The sequence below is a fragment of the Sturnus vulgaris genome, chromosome 12 (genome assembly GCF_052056855.1).
Source record: "Sturnus vulgaris isolate bStuVul1 chromosome 12, bStuVul1.hap1, whole genome shotgun sequence".
Classification (NCBI taxonomy): Eukaryota; Metazoa; Chordata; class Aves; order Passeriformes; family Sturnidae; genus Sturnus; species Sturnus vulgaris.
The window spans coordinates 17,157,740-17,182,974 of NC_142254.1; the positions used below are offsets into that span (position 1 = coordinate 17,157,740).

General features: G+C 41.8%; 1 protein-coding gene across 1 annotated transcript in view; it reads left to right on the plus strand.

Annotated features, from left to right (window-relative positions):
- Positions 1-283: 283 nt before the first annotated feature.
- The window catches only part of CMIP (c-Maf inducing protein), a 129,340-nt gene continuing 104,388 nt past the window's right edge, over positions 284-25,235 (plus strand). The window contains exon 1 of the mRNA XM_014874446.2: positions 284-911. Coding sequence (XP_014729932.1) covers positions 624-911 — 288 coding nt within the window. The 5' untranslated portion in view covers positions 284-623. The remainder of the gene's footprint in view (positions 912-25,235) is intronic.

Genomic DNA, 25,235 nt, shown 5'->3' on the forward strand with positions numbered 1-25,235 from the left:
GGCAGGCACGCTCATATACACACACATACACACACGCACACACGCTCCCACGGGCGCGCACCCGCACCCACATACATGCACGCGCGCCGCCGCACGCTCCCGCGCACACGCCCCGGGGGGAAGGAAGGAGCCGCGGCCGGACGCCCCGCAGCCCCCGCCGCCGCCGCCGCCGCCGCCAGCGCCGCTGCCGCCGTCAGGAGCCCCCCGCGCCGCTACCACCGCCGCCACCACCGCCGGCTTTTGTCCGCCGCCCCCGCGGGAGCCGACCCTCCGCTCGGCCGGCGCCCGCCCGGCAGCATGGACGCGGCGCTGTGACCCGCCGGGGGCGGATTGGGAAGTTTGAATAAGGATTTCATCGCTTCCCTTTCCCCCTTCTCCCCTCGCTGCGGCTCAGTCCCTACCCCCATCTTCCCCGACAGATTTTGTTGTTATTTTTTTTTTTTTCCTCTTCAGCGTGCAATTTTATTTTTTTTTTTAATTGCCGCGTGGGGTTGGATTTTTTTTTTTGTTATAATTTTTATTTTGAATTTTATTCTGTTTGGTTGTACCCGTCTCTACCCGCCGTAGAGACCGGTCCCCGCGGGCTGCCGAGCGCCACCCCCGAGCCGGCCCGCGGGGCTGCCATGGATCGCTCCGGCGGGGGCAGCGACCGCAGGCAGCCCGAGGAGAGCAAGCCGCTGCTGGGCGAGATGTCCGCTCCCGAGGGGAATAAAATGGGTGCCGCGCCGTGCCGGAGAGCCCTGCTCCACTGCAACGGCATGAGGTACAAGCTGCTGCAGGAGGGGGACATCCAGGTGTGTGTCATCCGGCACCCCCGGACGTTTCTCAGCAAGATCCTCACCTCCAAGTTCCTGCGGCGGTGGGAGCCGCACCACTTGACCCTGGCGGACAACAGCGTCGCCTCGGCCACGGTAAGAGCCCGGGCGGGTGCAGCGGCCCCGCCGCGGGGGCGGCCGCGGGGCATCCGCGGTGCGCGGGGGCCGGGGATGCCCGCGCCCTCTGTCCCCGAGCGGCCGGAGCCGCCGGGGAGCCGCCGGTGGGCGAGGGGGGGGATCGGCTACGCTGGGTGCCGGAATGCCGGCGAAAATCCTGAAAGGTTTGGGTTTTTTGTTTTTTTTTTCCTCCTTGTTCGTAATCCTGTGGATGTTTATTTTTGCAGTTTCAGTGTTGATTTTTTTTTTAAAGAATTTCCCAGCAAAGCTACTAGTTCTGTTATTATTATTGTTGAATTTTTCCCCCTTATTTTAAAAAGAAAAATTTCTTTCCCCTCAACGTGACCCCGACATACAATCACCATACTGAGCCCTTTGTATCCGAAACCAAAGTCGGCAGATACCTGCTGGCACCTTGGCCAAGTTGGAGGTGAGGGAGGTGGAGGATGCTTTTAAATCCAGAACGAAGGCTCGGCTTGTGCGCCGACTTTGCTGTGGTTCAGGCCTGCTCTGGGGGCTCTGGGTTGGCGGTCACATAACCTGCCCAGATACAAGCAATGTGATTGGAAAATATGGAGATTCCTTCAGGGTTTTTCTTCCTGCTGGAAAATGATGCAAGAGAAAAATGCGAGGTGGTGATATCAGCGTTACAGAAGATGTACAATAGGCGGATACAGTCTTGAAAAATATGATTTATATATTCATATCCAACTTAAAATTTAATGGCCAATATTACGTGAATATTTGTGGAGTATATAGAGTGATTACACAGATTTTTATCTAATAGGCGATTAACAAAGCACGTTTTACACTGATCTTTAATCATCGGTACTTGGTTCCTATCTTTTTTTGATTTACATGTAAATGTCTCATTTTTCTCAATGGCTCCATTCTGGCCTTCCTATAGGACACGGATACGAGAGAGTGGATTGGCTTTGTGTAGATTTCTGTTAATGGTGTATTTCAGTGGGTTTCATCCAGCCTGTGCTGTGCTCGGAGGTTGGGTTTTTTCACACCTTGGTACACAGGCATAGTGTGTGTAAATGTCTCTCCTGCATCATGCTCTGCTCTGCTCTGAAGTATTCAGAGCAGGTTTTTCAGTGGGAGCTACTTTAACCTTCAGGTAGGCCAGCTGCCTGTTCTCACAGAGCTCTTTTTTGTGCCACAATGACATCTCTGCTTGCCGTTTCCACTGGGCTCTCAAGGGAGTTTCCAAGGGAATATTTTCTTTCTTTGATAGAACTACTGCTTAAAGGGAAAAGGAAGATTTGGACACAAGCACTGCTGGAGAAAGCTCCTGAAAGACACAAGCACGAGGAGTTTTTGCAGTTCTTCATTTTGTTAAGATACCATCATTGTAGAGGGGGAGTTGAGTATTAGTGGAGATGAGGCATTTCCCTGACTGTATCCAAAACTGATTATTTCTAAGCCGAGGAGGAGGATACGGGTAGAGAGAGGCATGATCACACTTCAGATGTTGTTCTCTGCAATGTGGCAATACCAGGCATGAAGTTGTATTTTTACAGGACACGTCAAACTCTGCTCGCTGGCAAAGCTGTCACCAGAGAAACCATTTCTGAAAAGATTACTGAAGTCCTATGGGGCTGTACTTTAATTAATGTTGAGGTGTTCTCATTCCTAATTATTTTAAGTGTATAAATAGCAAGAAGATCCTAGAGCATTGTGCGTAGCATTGCAGGCTCCATTTTGTTGAGCAGTGCTCTTCGTGCTTGGTCTTGTGCCTTATCATTTTTTCCCAGTGCTAACTCACCCTACAAGTACCGTTGCTCACAGAAATATCTGTGCTTTATTGTTTCAAGTAGTGTCTTTGGTTTCCAGGGGGTAATTAGGGCACAAGGATAAGATCTGCATTCACTTGTTGCCTGAGTCTGTGGGTAGGTTTAGCAGGTATCTTTCAGACATTGGTTCTGTGATACCTACATTTCAGTCCTTTTCATTTTGAGCTGGAAAGATGTGATCTAAGCAAAATCCGTGGTAGTTTAACCCCCATCCCCTACAGAAATGGGGTACAGGCACAGTGCCAAAACCTCCTCAAACTGGAGGTAGATATTTGAATGCAACTAATTTGGTTTTCAAGAGCTAAGGAAAAATATCCATTCTGTCCATGGAAAGTGACCGTTGGGAGCACTCAACAGCTTTGATAACAAGGTCATTTTTACACATGGGGCTTTCGACAGGCAGGATGCTTTATGAGCAGCCAGTAATTAACCTTCACATCATCCCTTTGCAAATCCTCTGGCATGACGAGTTTTACTGCATTCTATATAACATGAATAAAATGGAACGGGAAAATAACATCACTTTGTTTTGCATTTGAAAGCAAAAGTTGTAATGACAGCTAAATCCAGATCTCGCAAATTATGGCCCTGAGTACAGAGGATAAGTTATTTGTTGATTCTAAGCACTTCATATCCTTTTTATTGTCACTTGAGACATATATTTGAATTAAATTCTTCTCCCCACAAGCTCTTACTTGTCAGTCCCTGGGCTGCAATATAGAAGTTAGCATTAGTTATTCATCTATTGTTTATTCCATGAATACACTTGGTATATGCCCACATATATAAGTCTGAATATAGAGACTTTACCTACATTTTTTTGAGAGATAAGTAGTTTTATTGTTTATTTAGGCAGATACGATTTTTGTGCTGACAAGATAGGTTTTGGTAGCAGAAGTGCTATGCAAGAATGCAATAGAGCAACTGTTAGGCCATCTTATTTTAGCAAAATTTAGGGAGGAAAGAAATAATGTTCTCTATAAAGTGCATTTTTTGAACATTATGACAAGTGACTGTCTCAATTAAAATAAGTCCATGTTAATCAAATACTAATAATAAAATAAGTGTATTCTGAATTGGTATATGCAGCCAGTTAACAAATGTGGAAAGGTATTAATTTGTGGACAGTCCCATAACTGTAGGTGTTAGGACTTAATCTGATTTATGTGTGTTTCCATTGTTTGCTTCATGTTCTTATTTCTCAAAGAATTGCTTAAATATAGCACAGTATCACCGTTACAGTTTCACTCGCATCATGTCCAGAGTTTCATTCTGGTTAAGGGTTTTTTGGAGAAAGTGAATACAGATCTGTAGCTTTTTTTTCTGTTTTGTTTTGTTACTGTAAATGCAAAAGTCCCAGTAGGAAATTTTGACACTTAGAAACTTTGTTTGTCAGACAGCAGCTTGCCTGGGGATGAATTTGACTTTCTCCCCCATGGGAGGAATAATGTTTATTTTAAAAACACCTACCGAACTCAAATGTAGCACCCTTACTAATTTTTTTTTCACCAGGGAGATCTGTCCTTGCACAGCTTGAGGAGCAGTGATAGTAAAAACAAATAAAGAAATAAAGTCCAATTTAATATTTCTTACCTTTTTTTTTTTTTTTGGAGGGGCAGAGTTGGGTTAGGAGTAACCCTTTCTTCGAGAGAAATGTAAAATTTGATTTTCAGTAGTTTAAATATAGGTGCCATGACTTTTCTGTGTCTTTAATACCCTTTTGCATTGTCTCTTTCATGTCTCTGCCCTGCTTTTCTCTTTCATTCTTTCTCTTGCACCAGTGGGGAATAGCTGTTGAGGACAATCAGTTTTAAAAGTCCTGGGTTGCAGGGAAGAGTTGTGATACATATGTATGTGCAGCAGACAAGGAAAGAATAAATAAGTGATTAATTGTCTCTGGCTAGGGATGACCTCTCTAATTCCCATCTGGGAAGATAAGGCTTTATAGAAACCGTGAAGTTACTCATTAATATCCCTCAAGGAGATGGAAACTTTGGCTTTTCGAGCCCGTTTCGCATTTCTGGGTTTTGCCTTGGCAGGTGGGTTGGGTGTGATGTAAATGTTTTGTTCAAAGCTGGTGACAATCCTGAAAGGACCCGAGTTTCTTTTAAACGTTTTGCTGTACAGACATGATTTGTGAGGACAATAGTTTATTGACAGGCTAGCTAATCGTAAATGCATTTGAAACAAGAATGTAAGTGGATTAGGGAACTGCATTTGTGTTTTCTTCTAGAGACAAGAACGTACCCAATTAATATTAAATGAGGCAGGGCAGGATGATCTGTTTCAAACGGGAGAAGTAGAGTAGAAAATTGTCTTCTAATTGTTTTTTAAAATTCAACATTTCTGCTACCGCATGTGTTTCAGCATGCTATTACATGTCTTTCCTTCCTTATTTTGGTAAAGATAGAGCAGAAATTCCTATCAAGCTGGACTTATTGTTTACTTTAGCACAGATTCCCATTAGTTAGAAAAACACACTTTTAAAAATTAAATTTCCCTTTAAAAACAATTAGCTCAAGTGGGAAGTATTATGCAGAGCTCAAAAGTTTCAAAACAATCTTACAAGAAGAATTTTTAAAGCTTTCCTGAAAAAGGAATATTGGAGTATTAACCAGATTGCAAGTAGAATTAATATGAATTTTTAATTATAATAATAAAAAACAGTCTGTTCAGAAAACGAAGTGCTGTCTTTAAGTCCTGCACTGTTGATGAGGCTCTGTGAATGTGACTTTAAACTAGATTGGTGTGTCTGCCATCATTTCATGTGTAAATAAGTATGAACACCTAAATAACAAAGCAATTTAAGATAATTTTTTGATTTGTTACAATAATGGAAAGATAAATTACTATTTCTATTTAATAATTCTTGTGGTTTACTGTTGCAGGTGATGGCTTTTATTTGATGAGAAGTGGTACCTATGGGTTTTGGGTATATGTGTATTTGCCTGTTTTGGGTTGTTGCTGTCTCCCAAGTTCTTGGTTCTGGTGCATCAGAAGGAACACTGAATGTCATAATTTGCATAAAAGCCATGACAATTTGGAATTCTCTGCAAATTGAGAACAAATTGCTCCATGTTATCTGTACTGATGAAATTGAGATTCTCTTTCTCAAGTGAAGGCAGGCGTGTTCCTGCATTAACAACCCCCAAAGTTTTCTGAAGACCTGGTGATTTAATGGAATATTGCTCTGCTATGACAAACTTATTTTATTGCTTTATTAGTTAGTAGTTTGACATAAGAAAACCTAAAACGATATTTCTTTAAAGTTGTTTAATGCCTATCAAACATACCTTTGCATATATAGTTCCTGCAGTGGTTAAAAAGCATATTTATAAGTCAGTAGTGCTAAGGTATGTGTTTATATGTCACAGAGCTTATATAAAATATGAAAACAGAAGCTATATTCATTGACAGAGTGAGAGCTCTCAAGGCTATTAGTGTTAGCACCCAGCCAGTGAATTTTACATGTTCAGGAACATAAATAAAAAGGATACTCAGAAATACTTGTGCCTCATTTTTCGTTTTGGCTGGAGAGTAAAGATGTGGTGCTAGTAACGACGTGGTGGTAATAGTCCCCACGGGAGAGACTGTAAATTGCCTCTGGTCCTCCATGGGATCCTGCATCAGAGCAGGGCTTGGAAGAGCTCAGCATCCCTCCCAAGGATGGGCCTTTGTGGAGCTCTGAGGTAATACTTTTTTTTTTTTTTTTTTTTGTAGTGGAACATTATAACTGTGATTATAATAGGGATGGGAGGAGTCTGATAGATTATCCAAGGTGGGGTATAGTCCTTCCAGGAAAGGATGTGCTGCCCAGAGAAGCTGTGGCTGCCCTGGAAGTGTCCAAGGCCAAGCTGGACAGGGCTTGGAGCAGCTTGGGATAGTGGAAGGTGTCCCTGCCCATGGCAGGGGGTGGAACAAGGTGATCCTTAAAGGTGCCTTCCAACCCAAACCATTGTATGATTCTGTAATGTTTGGTTTTTTGGAGGTGAGGGGCTTTGCTCAGCGTCCCATTTGCATTAATGTTCCAATGTGAAAGGTTTGGTTTGCTTTGTTAGCAGCTGTGGGAGAGCAGGGGCTGAAGCCTTGGTCCCACCAAAATCATTCACAGACCTGTGTGCACTGAAGGACCTTTTTGGAGGAAAAAGGTGGTAGGATTAGTACATAGGAAAGAGTGATTTTTTTTTTTTTTCCTGGAACTGTTCAATTTATTGTGTTTAATCTGTTGGTACTTTTGAAGTTCCTAGGTAACAGATGAGTTTAACATGGTACAATTTCCTTCTATGTTAATAAGCATGGCTAACCTAATAGGGTTTTACTCATCTCCTCATATAGGATTTATGAGAAAAGAGACCTACCTCAAATAGTTCAAGTCTTTTGGAGTCTTTAGAAGTAATTAGATTGTGGGTTGCATGGGTGGATTGTGGCTTGTTTATTGGTGTTTTGAGCAGTGCTAGTTGCATCAGTTTTGTTCTGTGTGTTCACAGATAACATAGTGCTTGATCCCACAAACAGCCAGGTGTTTGAAGATGATTGATACTTCAGCACGTATAATCCATTCAGAGAGCTCATGCATGTATGTGCACTCGATAAAATAACTTTTTTTTGCACCATCTGCCGGTGCAGTGTCATTGGCAGCAGTGCTGGCTGAGTCAGCCCTGGCCTGTGCCATTCATTTCTGCATCTGTGCCATACCCTGTCAGTCCATCTTTTGTAAGCACTTAACAGTTTGCAGGGTCAGGTTGAGAAAAATCTCTGTGAGCTGGCTGGGGAACACTCTCTCTGTTTGAACCTTTTGCAGATTTGTTGTCTGTCTTTTCACTGGATCAGGGAGGTGATGTGTGTCTGCATAGCCCGCCAGACTATTGAGGAAGAAGAGTGGGAAACATGGTAGGCTAGAACTGATGCCAAAAAAAATGTATTATTAAATCACTGCGTAAAATTTTCCTGTTTTGCACAATATTTAAGAATGCAGGGACAACACCAGGAAAGGGAAAAGACAATTGAAAAGCATACATTATAACTGATCACGTCAGTGGTGAGTGAAGTTTTAGCTCTTGTGGTTGTGGAGGAAAACACAAAGAAGTCAGAACCAGATGCTAAGTTAAAAGGCCGTTACTTCATAGACTTAAAAATCAGGAGAATTTAACAATACTCTCTAGGTTTTGGAAGAGGGGAGCCATATTCCAGGATTTGTGGGCGTTTGTTGTTACCAGTTACTGCCATTTCCAGTACTTAAAGTGATTTGTTGACTTTGCCCTTTGGGCTGTCCCATGACTGATGGGACAGGGCCAGTAGAATGGGAAATGCAAGCAGGTAACCTGCCAGGTCACAGACTCTGGTGTCCAGGGCATGAGGATATGGTGAAGGTTATGTTCTGCTACTTTAATCTGAGTTTTTAGTAAGCTTCTAAATAATATTAAGTATTTTTCCTTTTTTGAGAAACTTAATAAAAAGGCGTGTGTTTTTTCTGGATTTGAATGTTTCTGCTAGATGTGTGCCATTACTAACTGAGCTTAAGAAACTCGTCAAGTTGCAATTACTTAAATCTGAACTGGAAGTACACTCAGTCACGTACATTCTTGGTCTCGCTCTGTTGAAATCAGGAGGGTAATTTGAGGAGAGGGATTACCATTCATTGCCTGTAACGTGAATGGCAGGATGTGCTGTTCAGAGAGCCAGGAAGGTTCAGCGAGGGATCACCGTGCAGCTCACACTTGGCTGCTGGCTGGGGGACATGGCTGGCTCCACTCTTAGCCTTGTGCAGCTCTCAGAGCCCCATTTTCTCCCTCTGCTTGGCAGATCTCAGGGTGCCGAGTGACCTGCAGTGGCTGGAATGGCTCTTCCATGAGCGAGAGGGTTGCTGGAAAATTCCCTGTTAGGCAGAACTGATGTAGAAGCTGTTGCTCTGTCACTCGTTTTGTGCCAACATTTCAACAATGCTGTCCTGGTGGAAAGTGAGTTTGTGACATTTATCTATGGGGAAAACCTCGCTAGAATCCTCCAGCCATCACTGCTGCTCTGTGGGGCGTTGTGCCAGCTCTGTCCTGTCTCCCTTCCTCAGACAATAGAATTTTATTAAGAAAAAAATGCTGCTTGCTGCAAGTAGCTCTCTTTTCCCCCATTTGGTCTCGAAATTTGCTGAAATGCTGCTGTGGTATGTGGTTGTGGCTGAAGTTTGCAGGAGGGTGGATCCTCTACAGGGGCAGCTGCTCCCAATTCCTTGAAGGCATAGGAAGATGGTGCTGCAGCTTCTGCTGTTACCTTGCTTTATATATTTGCACCTGTGGCCATTTCCACTTCTGAGGCCCTGGCAAAGTGGGAGGTTTAAAATGGAGTAAAGCTTGGCTGGAGCCCCTTTCTGTCATGTCTGCTCAGAATATCAGCTTCTTTCAGGGGTAAGAGCTCTTGCACTTTTCACAGTTGCTGCAGCTTCCCTAAAGTTCTTGTACCTGTGACCGAGGGATTGCATGATTTTCTCACTGGATGAAAAATTTAAAAGGAATAATTGCTTTAATTGATTAAAAGAGTAATTACCGGAACTTCAAAAAAGATGACTAAAAAAATGATTATCTAATGCTTCTTAAACTCCAGATCACTAATTTCTTGATATTAAGAATGGGAATGTTGAATGCTTGGCACTGACACTAAAGAACTTTTCCTTCTTGGATTTCTAGTGCTTAAAAAAAGGCTGAATAAAATGAAATATTTTTCTCCCTTTGAAAAATGTAAAACTCAGACCTTATTAGCACGCAGAAATGGATTTAGGTTTTGTAAGATTTTGTTTTCAAAGATGCCACATGTGGTACAGTAAGTGTTGCCTGAAGAAAGCTTAGATTAAGCTATATCAAAGGGCTTTGTTGCAAATAGATAATTGTGTTCCCAAATGCAATTCTTTTACATTTATATTTCGTTTAATGTTTTTCTTAGACCTAAAGAGCAGATGAGAAATAGCATTTTTTTCTTAGAAATAAGTTGTACATATTTTGAAGTGTGTGAATGTCCGTGCATATTTATGGATGAGATTTCTGGTGATGCAAACCCAAAGGTAAGGCAAGAATTTTGTAAACAAAAAAGTGGCCTCATTTTTTATGTATGTATGGACAATTAACGTCAACTGAGCAACATCAGGTAATTGCATTTGCAGTGAGACTGTTCCAACAATTTTTAAAAGAACACCTTTTTTCCCCCCCTACATCTCCTAAAGATACTGAGCAGGTACTTCTCAATGGTGAAGCTGAGATATTGCTTTTTTTTTTTTTTTTTCCTTCTTCTCAGTCATTGTCTGATTTGGCTATTTGAATATAAGTGTTTGGGATTGGCAGGAGCCTCTTACCATGGCTGGTTCCTGCTGTAGTGGGAATCTGTTGTACACAAGAGTTTCTTGTTTGCTACTGTAATAAAATTAGTGAGTATTCAGGCTGGTTTTGCTGTCTAGAACAAAACTGACTTAGTTATCAATTTCCAGTGATGCACATTATTAATAGTAAAGTAGAGACTGCTTTTAAAAAAAATGTTTTGAAACTTGCCAAGTGGACTCCAGCTTTTAAAATCAAAAGACTAAGGGCGTGTAGGTTTTTTCCATAAATATGATTCTCTGTTTGACTTGTGAACAAAAAAGAAGAGGGATTATTTTTGGCTTTTAAAACAGGGAAAAATAGATTTTTGGATGAAAGTATAATATCTTCATTCTAGTAATCCTTGGGCTTCAACTTTGCTGTGCTTCAACCAAGTGCTTTATGGTCAGTGTTTTTGTATGTGGGGAAAATGAAGAGTCAGATAAATGTAGATCAGACATGTTTGCCACTGTTGGTTCATGCTTAGTTTGCAGTTCCTTCTTAGTTGGTGTGTGCATCTGTGGTTCACTCTGGAGGATCTAAGGTTGGACACCGAGGATCAGTAGTGCCTTGCCCTACTGCTCTTGATAAATCACTGGTGGGAGCTGGAGCAGAAATGATTTTCCTTTGCATTGTCTGCTAGGCTGCGTCTTCCCTCCTGATTTTGATGGCTATTCATTTTCTTAATGGTTGTAAATGTCATTAAAAATCAGTGGGAGCGTGGGAGAGTGACTGACAGCAGAACGTGGCCCAGAGTGTCGTGCTCTTCTCACTACCCTTCAATCTTCCTGCAAAGAAAATATCTGCTGGGGAGCCAGGTGCCAATCAGTTCAAGTCTCTGCTTTCTGCAGCGTGTGTGCTTTGTGTATTCTCCTGATAGTCACTTCTGACAACCTACCACTTTGCTCTTGCTTCGGAGGCTGTTAAGACTGAATTCTGAAATAAAGAGTAAGTCAGGGAAACCTTGACTGCACTGAAATTTCCAGGACGTGAATGAGCTTGCAAAATTGTTAAAGAAGCAGTCTGTTGAGATTCTTTTTTGTGAAAAGGTTGGCAGTTCTCTCTCCCTTCTCAAATCTTGAATTTACTATACAAACTTCTTGATATTGAGCTCATAAATTTAGGAATTCCTTGAGAAGAATATGATTGCAGAGGCATCTTAAAACACCGTATTTCTCTGGTACAATGTAAGCTGTAAGAAGGTAGGAAACTGAAAGTAGAACTTTACGTGGACTCTCAAATAGAGGATCTGTGTAAGATAATGCAGTTCTGCAGATCTTTCTTCTGGTGGCCATGCAGTTTTTGTCACTGGGGATCTGATGCTGCATTGTTCCTGGCAGCTTGAAGGGGTGGTTGCACAAGGAGGGATTTCTTTGCCTGGGCTGTTGACTCCAGGCAGGGCTCTGGGTGTCAGTGATGGAGAGTTGGGTGCCTGTGCCTGCCTCGAATGCTCTGGCTCCACAGTGCTCTGCTGATTGTGGTGTTCGGTCATCTGAGCAGCTTGTTCACTACCCTGGCTCTGAGGAGGAGGGGAATGAAACTGTGAAAGGCCCCGTGATTCTTGAAGAACGTCATTTACTCTCGCAGCAGAGATTTCCATCTCCTTCCTTGGACTGTGTTGAGTGAGATCCATCCGTGTCCTTGTCTTGCTGCTCAGCACTGAAATGCCCATGGTTTGAGGACCTGTTGATTCCTTGTGGAAGGTTAATCATGTTCAATGAAGCAGTTGTGTTCCTTATGCACAGGAACGTAGAACAGAGAGAGGTTTATTTAGGTGTCTGGAGGAAGAGAAAACGTCATTGTTCAGTCACTATTTAAACCAGAAGAAAATCCGTGCAACTGCTGTAAACTTCTGCCTTTAGTAGATAGTTAAAGTAGCACAATTACTGAATTGGAAAAGGAGCTTCAGCTTATTCTTTCAGTGCAGGAACACTGGTGATTCTTCAGATAGTCCTTACTAAAGGATAGCCACTCCAGCTGTGTGATAAGGGCTTGAAGTAATATTCCCTATCATGTTTGGTATGAAATGCAGCCCCTATATGGAAGAGTGCTGATGAAAGATATTATGCAAGTGCAAATTATTCAGCATTACTTTAGTTTTTCTTTCTACTCTTCATGGATGGTTCTTTGAGATCCTCTAAGTTGTTTTTGTTTGGTTTTTTGTTTTGTTTTGGTTTTTTGGGTTTTTTTGGTCAATGCTGTTATGGTGACTTTTGAAGAAAGATTTTTTTTTTTTTCTTTAATTAATTTTAAATTAAAAATTAGCCTGACATCCAGAGCCACGGAACAGACTCTTCCTTTCCCAGACGTTTGAGTGGAGTCCTGGCACTGAAAGTCCAATCTACTTTGCAATCAAATAATGTGGACATTGAAGCAGGCATAAAACTTGTGTTGGCACAGGGCTTTGTTACTGAAGGTGAAAGTAGGGACATGGTCAACATGTCTTGTATGACTGAAAACACGTTTCCTAAGGTTGGGTAATTAATCTTTTGTGATTGCTGTGAATGAAACAGGAAATAAGGCTGGAAAAGCTTGAAATTAAATGAAATGTGCAGGACCGGACATGCACTTTAGTATTAAATATTGACATGCCCTTTCCAGGTAACCACTTTGCCTTTGCAGCCCAGCATTTTCCCTGAAGACTGCAATGTCTTCTTTCTTTGGTGTTTATAGTGAAAAATTTGTTGACACTGAGACATATTTCTAGTGGCTTCTTACTTAAAACTAGTGTATGCTTCTTTTGGTGCTATGTCATTGCCTCCCTTGCAATTAATCTCCTGATTTATTGTAAATTATTTCAAATATCCCTGGTGACTTGGGTTGGCTAATGTACTTTAAATATGGTGGGCTTGAAGGAGGAAGGGAAAGAAAGGAGGTGATGGGAGGAAAGAATTAAAGCAGTTTCAGGATAGAATTAAAGCAGCTTCAGGATAGAGGTCGGATGGATCTCTGTGCTCCAGCTGAAAAGGGAAGTCTGAGTCTGTGGTTGCTTGTGACTGGAACGTTTTGACTCATCTCTTAGGGATGTTGTTCACAGTGCAGCTTCTTTTCATGGGGCAGTGATAGCCCACAGTGTGGCCTGTGCCATTGTACCTTCCCTTTTGAGCACAGTTAAAAAACGAGGGGAATGTTTACGTTTGGTGGGTTATGTGTTTCCTAATGCCTCTTCATTTATCATACCCACTTTAATTGAGATAAAGATGTAGTGCTGTGTAACATTATCTAGGTTTAACGTCAAGGGTTGGGGAGGTTGTGTCTCTACTTGTAAGATTTTCTTAGCAGAAATAAGAGAACAAACTTACCCTGTGCATCTTCTTGCCTGTACAGTCTGTACCTGGAGATCTTCTGAGTGGTGCTGTCTTGAGACCTTTGTGTCTGATCTAAGGCTCTTGCTGTGCTCAGATTTCATGTTACCCGTTTTTTTATTTTGGAATTGTAAGAGAAACGTGTACAAACAATGCTCTGCTGTTTCCAAACACTGTGAAGTTTCCCCCTTCGCTTCCTGTTTTCGTAGCGTGTTTGTGAAAAGACCTTGTCTGCTTTGCACTGGAGTTCAGTTTAATGTAAATGCATTCTGCATCAGCTACTGTGTGTTCCAGCATGCAGGGACCCGAGCTGCTCTGCAGCAAGCGTCATTACTCTTTATTTATGGTAAGACTAGATTAAAAAAGACTGGTGCATGCAAAAGTGAAAGCAGAGGCAGTGTTAAATTGTGCAGTCATGAGCTTATTTCCCTTCCCCCCAGTATGCAAGCCAGTTACTAACCTAGTGATCTATACATGAGGCTTTAATTGGATATATGCCCAGAGTGCAGATTAATACGGAAAAGCTATAAAGGCAAGGGTTCACAAACTTTATTTGACCACATGAGGACTGTCTGTGTGATCCCATGTGGAATGTGAGGGATTCTCAAAACAAAGAAATACCTTCATGTATTTGGGCAGATCTGTGTGTGAACCACGGGATACAGAGGTGATGTCTCTGCCTTAAAGTCAGTAGCCTGTTCACTAAATAGGACTTCTTCAGCCTTAGGTGGGGCTTAGGTGCATCTGTGGCCTCTGTGTAATTTACTTGACTTCGTAAATTTTAGTTTTGGTAATTGCTGGATGTTTCTCTTTACAATTGGATATAATCTTGGCTGCCTTTGGAGATAAGGGGGGGTGTGTGAATCTCTCTGTAGTGAAGTAAAAACAAGCAGATGTCTGACTGCAGCTGGCTAGAGATAAATCACTTCATATAAACTTGCCTGGAGACCATGATTTTACTCTTCTGTAAACCTACACTCCAGAGGAAAGGGAGAACCCCATTTGTCAATGACACCCTCCTGGCCTAAAATTCCAGTGTTTCTAGTTTGCAAATCACATGAAACACAGACCACTAGCTGTATTCAGCAAAGACTTTCTCAGTTTTGAAACCACTTGTAACACAGATTTTGTCTCTCTTCTGGGAATTTTTTATTTTTAATTAAAATTGCAGTATTCCTAAATGTGTCAAACCAGCCACTGTCATGTCCCTATGTTCTCCAAGCTGGTTTAATATTGGTAAAATCTCTTTTAAATTGGCAAGGTATTAGGATAAATAGTTTGGTGGTTTGGGAGAGCCCTGTTGCAGATGAAGCTGATCTTCCTGATCCATTATATCACAGAGAGCAGCAAGGCATCCCCCCAGTCTCAATACTCTGTTTTTTCCCCCTTACCCTCTTCTGCATGGTTGTTTGGCACATGATTCAGTTGCTTCCTGAAGGTGATGGGATGGAAATGTTACCTCCCGTAGCATAAGCCCTAATCAACATGAAGGGTGGGGAGCTGATGGTAAATATACTCCCATAGTTTCAGAAAATAGGGTAACCTTAATTAAAGTTCTGTGCAAGTAGTTTCAGTGTTTGATTCCAGCCATTTGCGTGACGAAGGCAGGGAATAGTCCTCAGCTCTCTGCCTGCAGCAAGAATATGGGAATTGGAGTGACTCATTCTCAGAGACACAGCAATGGGAGTGAGGCACTGCTGTGGTTGCAGATAATTCCCTGGAAGTCTCCGTTGTGCAGAATGCATTAATTGAAGAGATTCATGAGCTGCTTAATGTCACATCACTTCATTTCCTCATCAGGGAACTGAAAGTCTCATCTGTGTAGGAAAAAAAACCAGGATCTCTCTGGTTGTGAGTGAATCTTGACCTTTGAAAGAGGTTGTGTGTGTTGTCCATCACATTTGTCCTGTATTAAACCTGTCTGCTGTGTAGCTTGAATTTTCACTTGCCCTATTATCTATCAGCTGTGGGGACAAAGTCAGCAGTGTAAAGATGTGCAATTCTGAGTGCCCAGAAATGTGAGCAGTGGAGGAGGGAGCTGTTTGCTGCTGGGTTCTTCAGTGCAGCAGAAGGAGAGGTGGTTCCTGTTTGGAACTGATCACCACCTGCAACCATTGCGTTGGTCACAGCAGTAGAAGCTTATCTTTATATTCTAAAGAGAGGATGTGGCATAGGATACCCCTGCAGAGACCTGGAAATACAACGGTACTGTGTGGTCTGTTCTGCAGTGGATGGGTGCTTGTCTCCTGCAGACTGTGATGTGTTCCTAGTGGGGAGATCTGATGCCATGTGTAGGCAGCAGAACATAAACACTGCAGCCCACCATTTGCAGATTTAAGCTGGAGAAGAGAATGTGCTACACTTATGGAAATCAGTCTTGCTGTGTGTGATATCACGGTTTTCAGAATCAGATGTACTCTGATTTTTGGTTTTGCCCTAGTGCCTGTTTTTCTGACTCTTTTGCCCACTGCAGGCTTAGGTGAGAGCTAGTACAGAGTAGGTCCCGTGGCATTTTCCACGTGGCCTCTTAGGCAGTGCTTCAGACTGAGTTTTTATTAGTTTTATGGCATGGCAAACACTGCACAGAAAAATGCAGTTTACCACTTACAGAGCTACTTGTTAAAAAAAAAAAGATACACTTTTGACTAGAAATTAATCAAAATCAAGAGTCCTGCATCTTGATTGAATTTTTGAGTGTAAAGGTTGTATCTTACATCTTTTGATTTGATCATTGGCCAAGCAGAGCTGGTCATTGAAAGGAAATGCCCTTTCCTGTGGTTTTATGTGCTGCTGCTATCTAGAGTTTTGGTAGTATCAGTGAGACCTTAGGGCTGGAATAAGACACTTTGTGTCTTTCTACCATCTAATTCCACCAGGAGGTCACAGTGGTTTCAGTTGCCTGCCTTGAGCTCACCCCTACCATGAACAGCCATAACATGATAGCTGTGCTCTTCATCTGTGGCAGGCTGGTTAAGAAATAGAAAGTGCCTTTTATATCCACTGATAACTGAATTTTCCTTCATCAATGCCTTTGGGAACATTTCAGTACTTTGCCTGGCAGTGTATCACTACTCTGAATTGTGTGTGGAAAAATGTCTGAAGCAAATTAAACAAGATGACTTGTGAGTAAAAGATCAAATCAAAACACTGTAGAGATGAAAATCATTGAGTTGATGAGTGCAGTCTATCTGTGACTGGGAAACCTTTAATGATGCCAGGAGAAAGGATTGACCATAGTAGACAAAGTTGCACTTGAGGTTTCTGTGACTTAATAAAAAAAAAAAAAAAAAAATCAGTCTCTTTATTCCTGTATTTTTTTGTTTGTGTGGTTACATGGCTCGAGGTGTTGCAAGCACATGGGATCTTAGTGGAAGCCACAAAAGGTTGCCTATCTCAACAAAGTCCAGGTTGAGACTGAATCTCAGAAAATTAGGGTGGAGACAAGGGGAGAGAAAAAATATTTTTTTGGCATTGTATTTGTGGCTTGGCATGCCTAGGTCCTGGGAGTCTGTTCCATTGTTTTTACTCATAGCATCTTCCTCTCTTGTTGGGAATCACTAAGAGTGATTTGGCATCTGTGCCATACTAGTAAAAACAATCCTAACTACTTACAATTAATGAATTGTGTAAGCTGCCAGTGAGTGATTTGAGGGGATGGAATAAGCACAATATGAATTGTGCATTGAATGCCAGAGAAAGTGCTGCTTTACTTTTCTGACACTGAGTTGGTTTAGTGTGTGGACTTCTAAATAAGTATTGCTTTAAGAAAATATATCAGTTTCTTGAGCTGAAGCCTGTGTCTAGGATAGCTTGGTGTTAAAGCAAAAAAACATATTGAGATCCAGCAAGGGAAAAGAACATATTTTCCAATGGTGAAGTTTGTTCTTCTAGGAGAGAAAATGGTACTTCTCATTTTTCTTAAAAATAGTTAACCCACAACAAGATATTTAAACAAAACAAGCTACTTGGACTCATTATTAAAGAGATTATTTTTTGGGGGGAAACACTTTTTCAGGATTTTAGGTCCCTCTTTGAACTGTGTCTTTAGGATGTATATGTATGTCTAGTTCAGTTGGGAGCTGATAGGACAGTACTTCCTTTGCTTTGATTCTTTTATTGGTTGTCATAGAAATGTGCCAGCCCGTGTCTCTCACAGATGAGCTCACTAAATGAATGGCTGTGCAGGATGAGTCTGGTTTCAATGAAGATGTTTATACTTGAAGAACACAGATGGACTTAAAACACAGCCCAGAATCTAAACACCCCTGAGCTCCTGGGGGAGGGGAGTGATAGGAAATGAAATCTGGATTTTATAGCTCAGGCCTGCATCTGTCTTCCTTGATTTGGCTTTATGAGTTATTATGGGGAAGTAGGAGAAGAATATTATCTGCAGTAAAAAGAGTTTGTTTGTTGTTGGGTGATGGGGGAAGATGATTTTGTATTTTGCCCAATTCCATTGGGTTGCAGAGACTTTTCTGCCTTGGTGTTGTTGCATGACCATCAGAGCTGAGGTTAATTGGTAGCAGAGATGTACAGTCTTGAACAGGTATTTTTTCTTGTTTCTGTACTCTTTGTCTTTTGAAATAAAATATTTTGAATGAGAGCTGACAATTCTGCCTCCTGCACTGCACGTGAAATGCTGTGGTACAGGTTTGGTGGAAGTTTAGAAGTTGGTGCAAATGACTACAAACCATAGAAGCAACATCAGACCCGTGAAATACCAAAGAATTTGCAGATGACACAACTAATAATCTTCAGTGAGGTGTGTCATTGAGCACTGAACAAATGTAGTGTAGTCAACAGAGTGTGCTGTGTTGAATGGGGGAATGTTCAGTGCGGGAAAAATGTCCCTTGCAGGATTTAGTCTCTGGATTGTTTGCTTTGCTTACGAGCATAATTCTGTGAATTCTTTTTGCTTCCAAGAAGCCCATTAATTCTTTACTTTCATCTACATTTGGCACTGTCAGAATGCCTCAGAGGAACTTAGGTGTAAAATGACAATAGCTACAGTATCTCCAGGGTTTTCAGGTATCCCAGTGATTTGTTTATCTGCCTGTCTTGCTTTCCTTGGATTTCTATTCCTGGAGCTGGGCTGCCGGAAATGATGCATGTTGCTGAATGCAGAATAGTCCTTGCTGTGCCAAGGCATGTACTTGGAAGAATGGGATACTATGTCCTATTAATTGGTATAAATAATCAAGGGTATGGAATAAACGAAGTACCAGCTTAATTTTTTTAAGTGTATTCCTGACAAGTGGTAGGTACTACGTTTTTAGATGAAATCCACTCTTACCAGAAGTTTTCACTGTTGGGAAATAACTTAAGGACCTGTCACTCAAACCTGCTTGAGTATATTTGAGCCTCAGCTTTGCTCATAGTCTTGAATCCAGCTGTGCATACTCTTCTCCTAGTGCTCTGGTTTTGCTTGTTATTTGCTCATAACTGTCCTGCTTGAACTTGTATTGGAAGACAGGTTAGGCTAGAGTTGCCTTGCCTTTTAAGGAAAATTATTTTTTTTTAAGCTAAAATGGATTCTTCACATTCTACAAGCTTTGGGAAATGCAGTTTCTGTGCGGAGAAATTCCTTTTCTGCTAGCCTGACCCGTGTTTTGTGGGCTCTTAAAAGGTCTTATAAAGACCTTGCTCTGTCAAGTCATCCTCAAAGAGAGGAGAGGGGAAAAAAGAGACTCTGTGGTGAGTGGAGGTGCAGTCTTGTACATATTGTGTGCTGTGGACCCCACTTCGCTGGCATCTGCTGTCAGGCAGCTGCACTTGGGAAAGCTGCAGGTGAGGAATGTGTTGAATAAAAGCAAAATGGTTGATTTACCTGAGGCCAGGGCTGCAGGGTCTTTCCCCAGCAGGGCCAGGGGCTCCTCTGCTCCTCCAGCTCTGCCACTGAGTCACAGCCCACCAGGCAAAGGCTGGGGAGCCCTGCCTGCTCCCCTCTCAGAAGATTTATTTCAAGGCTTAATCAATTAGGCAGCATCAGTTGGAATTTTCGAGACAAATTAGTTTATAAAACCACTTGGCTTTCTGATAGAGCTCTGTGAATAATTTGTCCTGTATTTCTCCTACTACCAAATGTTGACAATAGCTATTTCTTTTCCCAAATTCATCTCCTTCCATTCATTTTTGTAAGGGCCTTTCTGGACAGGGAGTGTACAACTGATTACATTGCTTTTAAGGAACTGTGAAGTGATCAGCATGACTGCTGCCAAATGCATGGAATTAAGATGGAAACAATTAAATGACCATTTAAAAATATTTTTTCCAGTTACATCCTAGAACCCAGACCACAAAAAGATTTTTGAGTAATGCCACTGTTTTCAGTGTGCCTTGGATAGGCTAAAGCAGTGTCAAAGCAGAAATATTAAATGATCAGAGAGAATGTGTTTTTATAAGACACATTTGCTGTCCTACTTGCGTGAGAAGTTGGCAGTGATGCAATAATATTGAAAATTATCACTTTCACTGTAGCAGTATTGATGCACTGCTATTGGGAATTACTGCTTTCACTGTAGGAGTGTTAATTTTTCTTCTGAGGTCATTAAAATCTTGTTTTTACTTTTGTAATTGGCTTACGTTGCTCTTCTTGGGGGAGGGGAGGCTTTGGGTTTTTGTTGGTGTTGGGGTTTTTTTTTTTCCACTTTTAATTTGAAACACAGTTTTAACATTTGGATTGTTTGAAACAAAAACAAGAGAAGTCCCAACATGAGCAGTGAATATTTTTAAAGGACTTTATGGCTCTAAGTTTCTAACACAGTCCAGATGTCTCCTATCTCTGCTCTTTCCGTAGCATTTTCTGGCACAGTGTCATTGGATTTTGAACTTGGTCCAAGCTGTGTGCCAAGTCCTGAAATAAAGTAAATCAGTGAGTTGTTCTTGGACGTTTCTCCTTAATCCAAACCAACCCAAATCAAACTTCAGCTCTGACCTCAGGACTGCACATTCAAATATTTTCCTTTGCCTCCTCAGTTTCAAAGTAGCAAAAGCAGGAGATTACCACTTTGCAGTATTTAAACAGAGGCTTGTGTGACATCCGTGCAGCTGAAGCAACTGCTTTCCTTGGGACCTGCTGCCTGTTAAAACAGCAGTGATGTTCTCCAGCACTGGGATTCTTCACTGGGATTCCTTTTGTTGGGTCAGGATGCACGACCACACTGGAGCAGGATTTATTTGGAGGAATACATTTTGTCAACAATTAGGTAGCAACCAAAGGAAATATTCCACGGTGCTCTTCTGCAAATACTTCTGCCTAGATGACTTGGAGAAATTATTGATAGGACAAACCTGGTAGCCCCCAGCACAGCATCAGAACTAAGTTTTGGGATAAAGGACTGTCTTTTGTCTTTACTTATGCAAGCACTGGTCTCCTTTGTCTTAAAGCACTCCATTGAAGCTGGACTCCCACACAGACTGTGGCTGCATGGGCAACCTGCCTCTTGTCACTGAACACTCTGGTGGCACTACAGCTTAGGTGGGGAAAAGGGATCATCAAGGTGGTGTTATTTTAAACAACAGTTTATTTGCTGGACCAAAGGGGACTCAACGATATGTGACACAAATTCTTTGCAGAGTATCAGTGGATTTGAGGCCTGCTGGTTGAGTTTTTTTCTGACTGGCCAAGTGTAGGTAAGTTTAATTAAACTGTATCTGTTGTCCAACCCTTCTTTAGACGTAGCTTCCACTGAAATTGATACGAAGCTTTCCTTTGGCTTATCAGGCTTTGCACTGGGCCCTCAAAATGTGTGTGATCTGGCTGTTTTGGTGTAGTTGGTCATCCTTGGTACAGAACAGTGATCAAAGCAGGTAGGGTGCAGGAGTCTGGAGGCTTTTTGGACAGTACTGCCTTACAGAGGGGAATGAGAGTTTCTAGCTTGCTCTATGTTGGCCTCAGTTCAGGATTTTGGGATCCTCACTGCAATTGTTTATATATTTTGGCCACTCAGGGAGTACTTTTCTGTAGAGTAAAAGCTCCTTTTGAAACTAGGGAGTAACATATTGTGTGTTATCAAGGCCGGTAGAATTACTTTATTTTCATTAATCAGTTTTGTTTCCCTCTGGTCTTATAGCTAGTGTGTGTCTGTCTGGATTCTATATAAACATGAAATGGGTAACTAATGGATCCTGCCTTGGGGCCAGAGAGCACAAAATTTACCTTTCAGAAGTAGCCAAAACAGCCATATGCATTAAAATAACTTCAGTTTTCATACTGAATTCTCTCACTTGAGCTAGTTGTTACCAGCACGTTCATATGCTCTGGTAGCAGTGGGACATGTGATTGCCAAGTTGTTATGCAGCAGTGAATACCAGGGGCATCAAGTAAATGAGGTTTTTTGCAGAGAAATGCCATTAAATAAAGATTTCAGCCCTTGTCTTGTAATTCTTTCATTGCTTAACAGAGTTTTGGTATACAGATGGCTGGTGCTTCCTGTGAGAGGCCGTGTTTGGTGCTCCCCTTGTGGATGTTCAGGACTGTTTTGCTCTGTGGGACATCAGGCAAGGACTGAGCAGTCACCCTGAGCTTCCCTTGCTTGTGCACTGGGCAGAGATGTTTCTCCCGAGTGTGGACCTTGTCTGAGCTCCATGGCAGAGTCTCCCAGCTCTGTCTGTTGGCTCCTTGCACAAGGGCTGGACCTGGTTGTTTTATAGAGTGACCTTTCCATCAGGGCTGACCTGCTGAGCTCGCTGGCATGGGATCAGGAAACCAATTTCTGACTCACTCTGAAGTTCTGCAGCTAAATTGCTGTAATACCCTCATCCTTAAACATCGAGATCTCCACCATATACCCCACATCAGAAATCACCTGCATGTAACAAACTGGGTTCCCTTCTTTGTCATGCCAGGAAAGGCCTAAAGTTGTTCTCTGCCCCAGAGGAACTGGGAGTGAATTTGCCAGAGCAGGAGGTATGTGTTAGACTGTGGGAGGTTTTCTTTCTATCAGTGCTGCTCAGAGCTTGTCACTGGAAACAGTTTAGCCATGCTGCTGGGAGAGAGGCTGCAGTGGGCACAGCCTTCGTATGTGTGTTTCCAGATAGATAAAAACTGCTCAGGAGATCCTACAGCTTTCACAAAGGGATGATTTGAGATAAAGCTCTGTCAGGGAGCTATGATAAAAGAACTGAAGCTGAAAATGAAAGAGCTGTTGGGTGATAAGAGGAAACTCCTGTGTTTTGAGAGCTGGACTTCAACTAGATAAAAATCTTAAAAGCCCTATGCAGATTAGCAGAGTATTGGTCTTGCCTAGGTTTCGCTTAATTTTCTGTCTGCCACCCAGCCTGGAGGAAGCAGTTTTCATGCTTCCCTGGCAGCAAGATTTTTGAATGTGGGAAACCTGATAGTGTGTCTGCTTAACTACCAGACTTTGGCCTGGTGCCCTTTCTGGTTTCCTTATGGGGTAAGTGCAGTGATGGGAAGAATGTGCTTCTTACACATGTAGTCATCTGGGTGATAGTAAACTGTGACACTGATACCCTGTTAGCCACCCCTGCCTGCAGAGCCACTGCCATGGGCTGGGGCTCACCAGCAGCATAGCAAGAACTCTGCTTGAGGTTTGGAGGGCGAAAGAAAAACTGGAAGTGAAATTTTTTTTGGTCTGATTTGTTTTTTGAGAAACTGTAGATGTTTGTTCTAAACTGTCAAACTAATGCATGTTAATCTAATTTGCTCTGTTGAGACTTTAGCAGTGGCTGCTAATGTGCAAACAGAAAGTCTCCACTGTGTGCTAGCAGCAGTTTTCTCAAATTAGTCCATTTTAGCTGTTCTTAATATGGCCAGTTTGCCTGTAAAATATTTGCTTGGGTGTTTAAAAAGCTCTGCTACAACCATTTGAATGTCTTGGAGTAGATACAAAAAGACCCCCATGAATTTTGGATGGTTCTCCTTACAATTTTATATTTGTAAAATTGCTTTAGTATCATTTTGTGTGATGTTCAGGTCAATGGAAGGGAATTTAAGTAATGCAAGTAAGAACAGCCACCCGCTAGGAAGCCCCAGCCTGGAAGTGACTGATGGCTTACTGAAATGGATGTGTAAAGCTTGCCAAACAAAAGCAACATGTTTTGAATTATAAAAATATAAACTGAAAATATTAAGGCGATTAATTTGTCCTGCAGACAAAAGGCTCCTAGATTATGAGAAAATAGTTCTATTAGTTTATTTGAATTGTAATGTTTGCATTTTGTTTGTTTTTATTTGGGGTATGTGTTTAGAAAATCAACGTGCTGGGGATGTTGCTCGTTTCAGACTTTCCTTTCTGGCAGTCCCAAGTGGAAATGAAACTGTAGGTGTCAAGCACATTAAAAATGAATTTAAGATCCTGGGGAATCAACAGCCAGGACTTGTAGATCTTGATACTGCAAAATACCGCATCCCCTGAAATCCTGCTGGGAATGGAGTGCTCTGCAATGGGCAGGGTGGCAGCCAAGGAGCCATCAGGACAGGTGGATGAGCACTAGGAAGTGATTTGGCAAACACTCATTTCATCATGACAGAGCTGTCTGTGATGGTAAATGCTTTACACGTTCCTTACGAGTTGGTCCTGAGCTCCAGCCACGCACAACTGCAGTGCAGGAGCTGGATGCAATTCCTAATTAAAGTGAGGGATGTTTGGATTGGCTACAGTGGCCTTTGGATTAAATCTTAAGACTTCAGGACTTGTACTTCGTGTGTAAGTAATGTATACACTGAGGAGCATGATTTCTAACAGTTGTTATTATTGGAGAGGGCTTTGTTTTTCTGCTGGGTAGCGTAATTTACAAGAAAGAGTATTTCTGAAGTATTTTAGAAGTTTTGTATATATTACATGTCAAATGGCAAATTGTTTATTGGTATGGGGTCATACAAAGGGACACTGACTAGCACTCATTAAGACTGTCTGGTCCAGTTCTGCCACTTCTTCAGTTACCTATTGTGGACTGTTATCCCAGTGAAGCTGATAAATCATGACGTGGTTTCTCATGATACACTTTAATTGGTCAGTATTATCTGTGTATCTTTGGTGGGGAAGTGGAGCCATGTACTGTTATCCAAAACCTAATCCAAAGTCTCTGGTCAGTGGAAGAACAACTTCAGAAGTTCAAGTTAAACAAAGGAACTGAATGAATATTGGAAAAAAAAAAAGATTGTTTTGAATACAGACATTTCTAACCCTGATACAACCTTCTCTTAAAATAGCAAGGCAGTTGTTATTACAGACAGTTTTGGCAATTTAAGGTTTTTCAAGTCAAATAGTGTTCAAGTCATACAAAGATTTTTTTAAAAATAACTGATGAGCTGTTCTTAAAGGCATATTCCCTCCTGGAAGTGCTCAAGAAATTGGACACCCCCTACATCATTAAGGTTTTTTGAGAAATAATGTTTCTAATACTTGGTGACAGGTTTATATCTTCAGATCCTTGTACAAACATGGAATAAAGCATTTAACTATGTGCTACTGGAAAATAAGGTTTAATGTTCAACTGTAGTGCTTCATTCAGCCTTTTCTCTTTTCAGCTTCATTCACCAAGAAATTTCTAATGAAAGGATATTTCTTAAGTCACGGGTGAAGGTGTTTTCTGATCCTCTGTCTGTGTCTTACATGTCATTATTAATCTGTTTTCCCAGTCACATGTATGAATGGATAATAAAGGCCAGGAAAATGGGCCAGCATCAGTCAGTATCTCCATCTCCAATGCTGCTAAAACACCTCACTTGTCAGATCCTATGTTTCACTGCTTTCTTGTTGCTGCTTGTTTGTAGTCTATCTTTGAATTCTTTGAGAATTTTAGAAAGCAGGTTTTCACCTTATCTGGTGAGTATGTTGTTACTAATTTCCATATGGTACCAGACAAGTGTCTCTTCCATTTCATTAGCATTGTTGT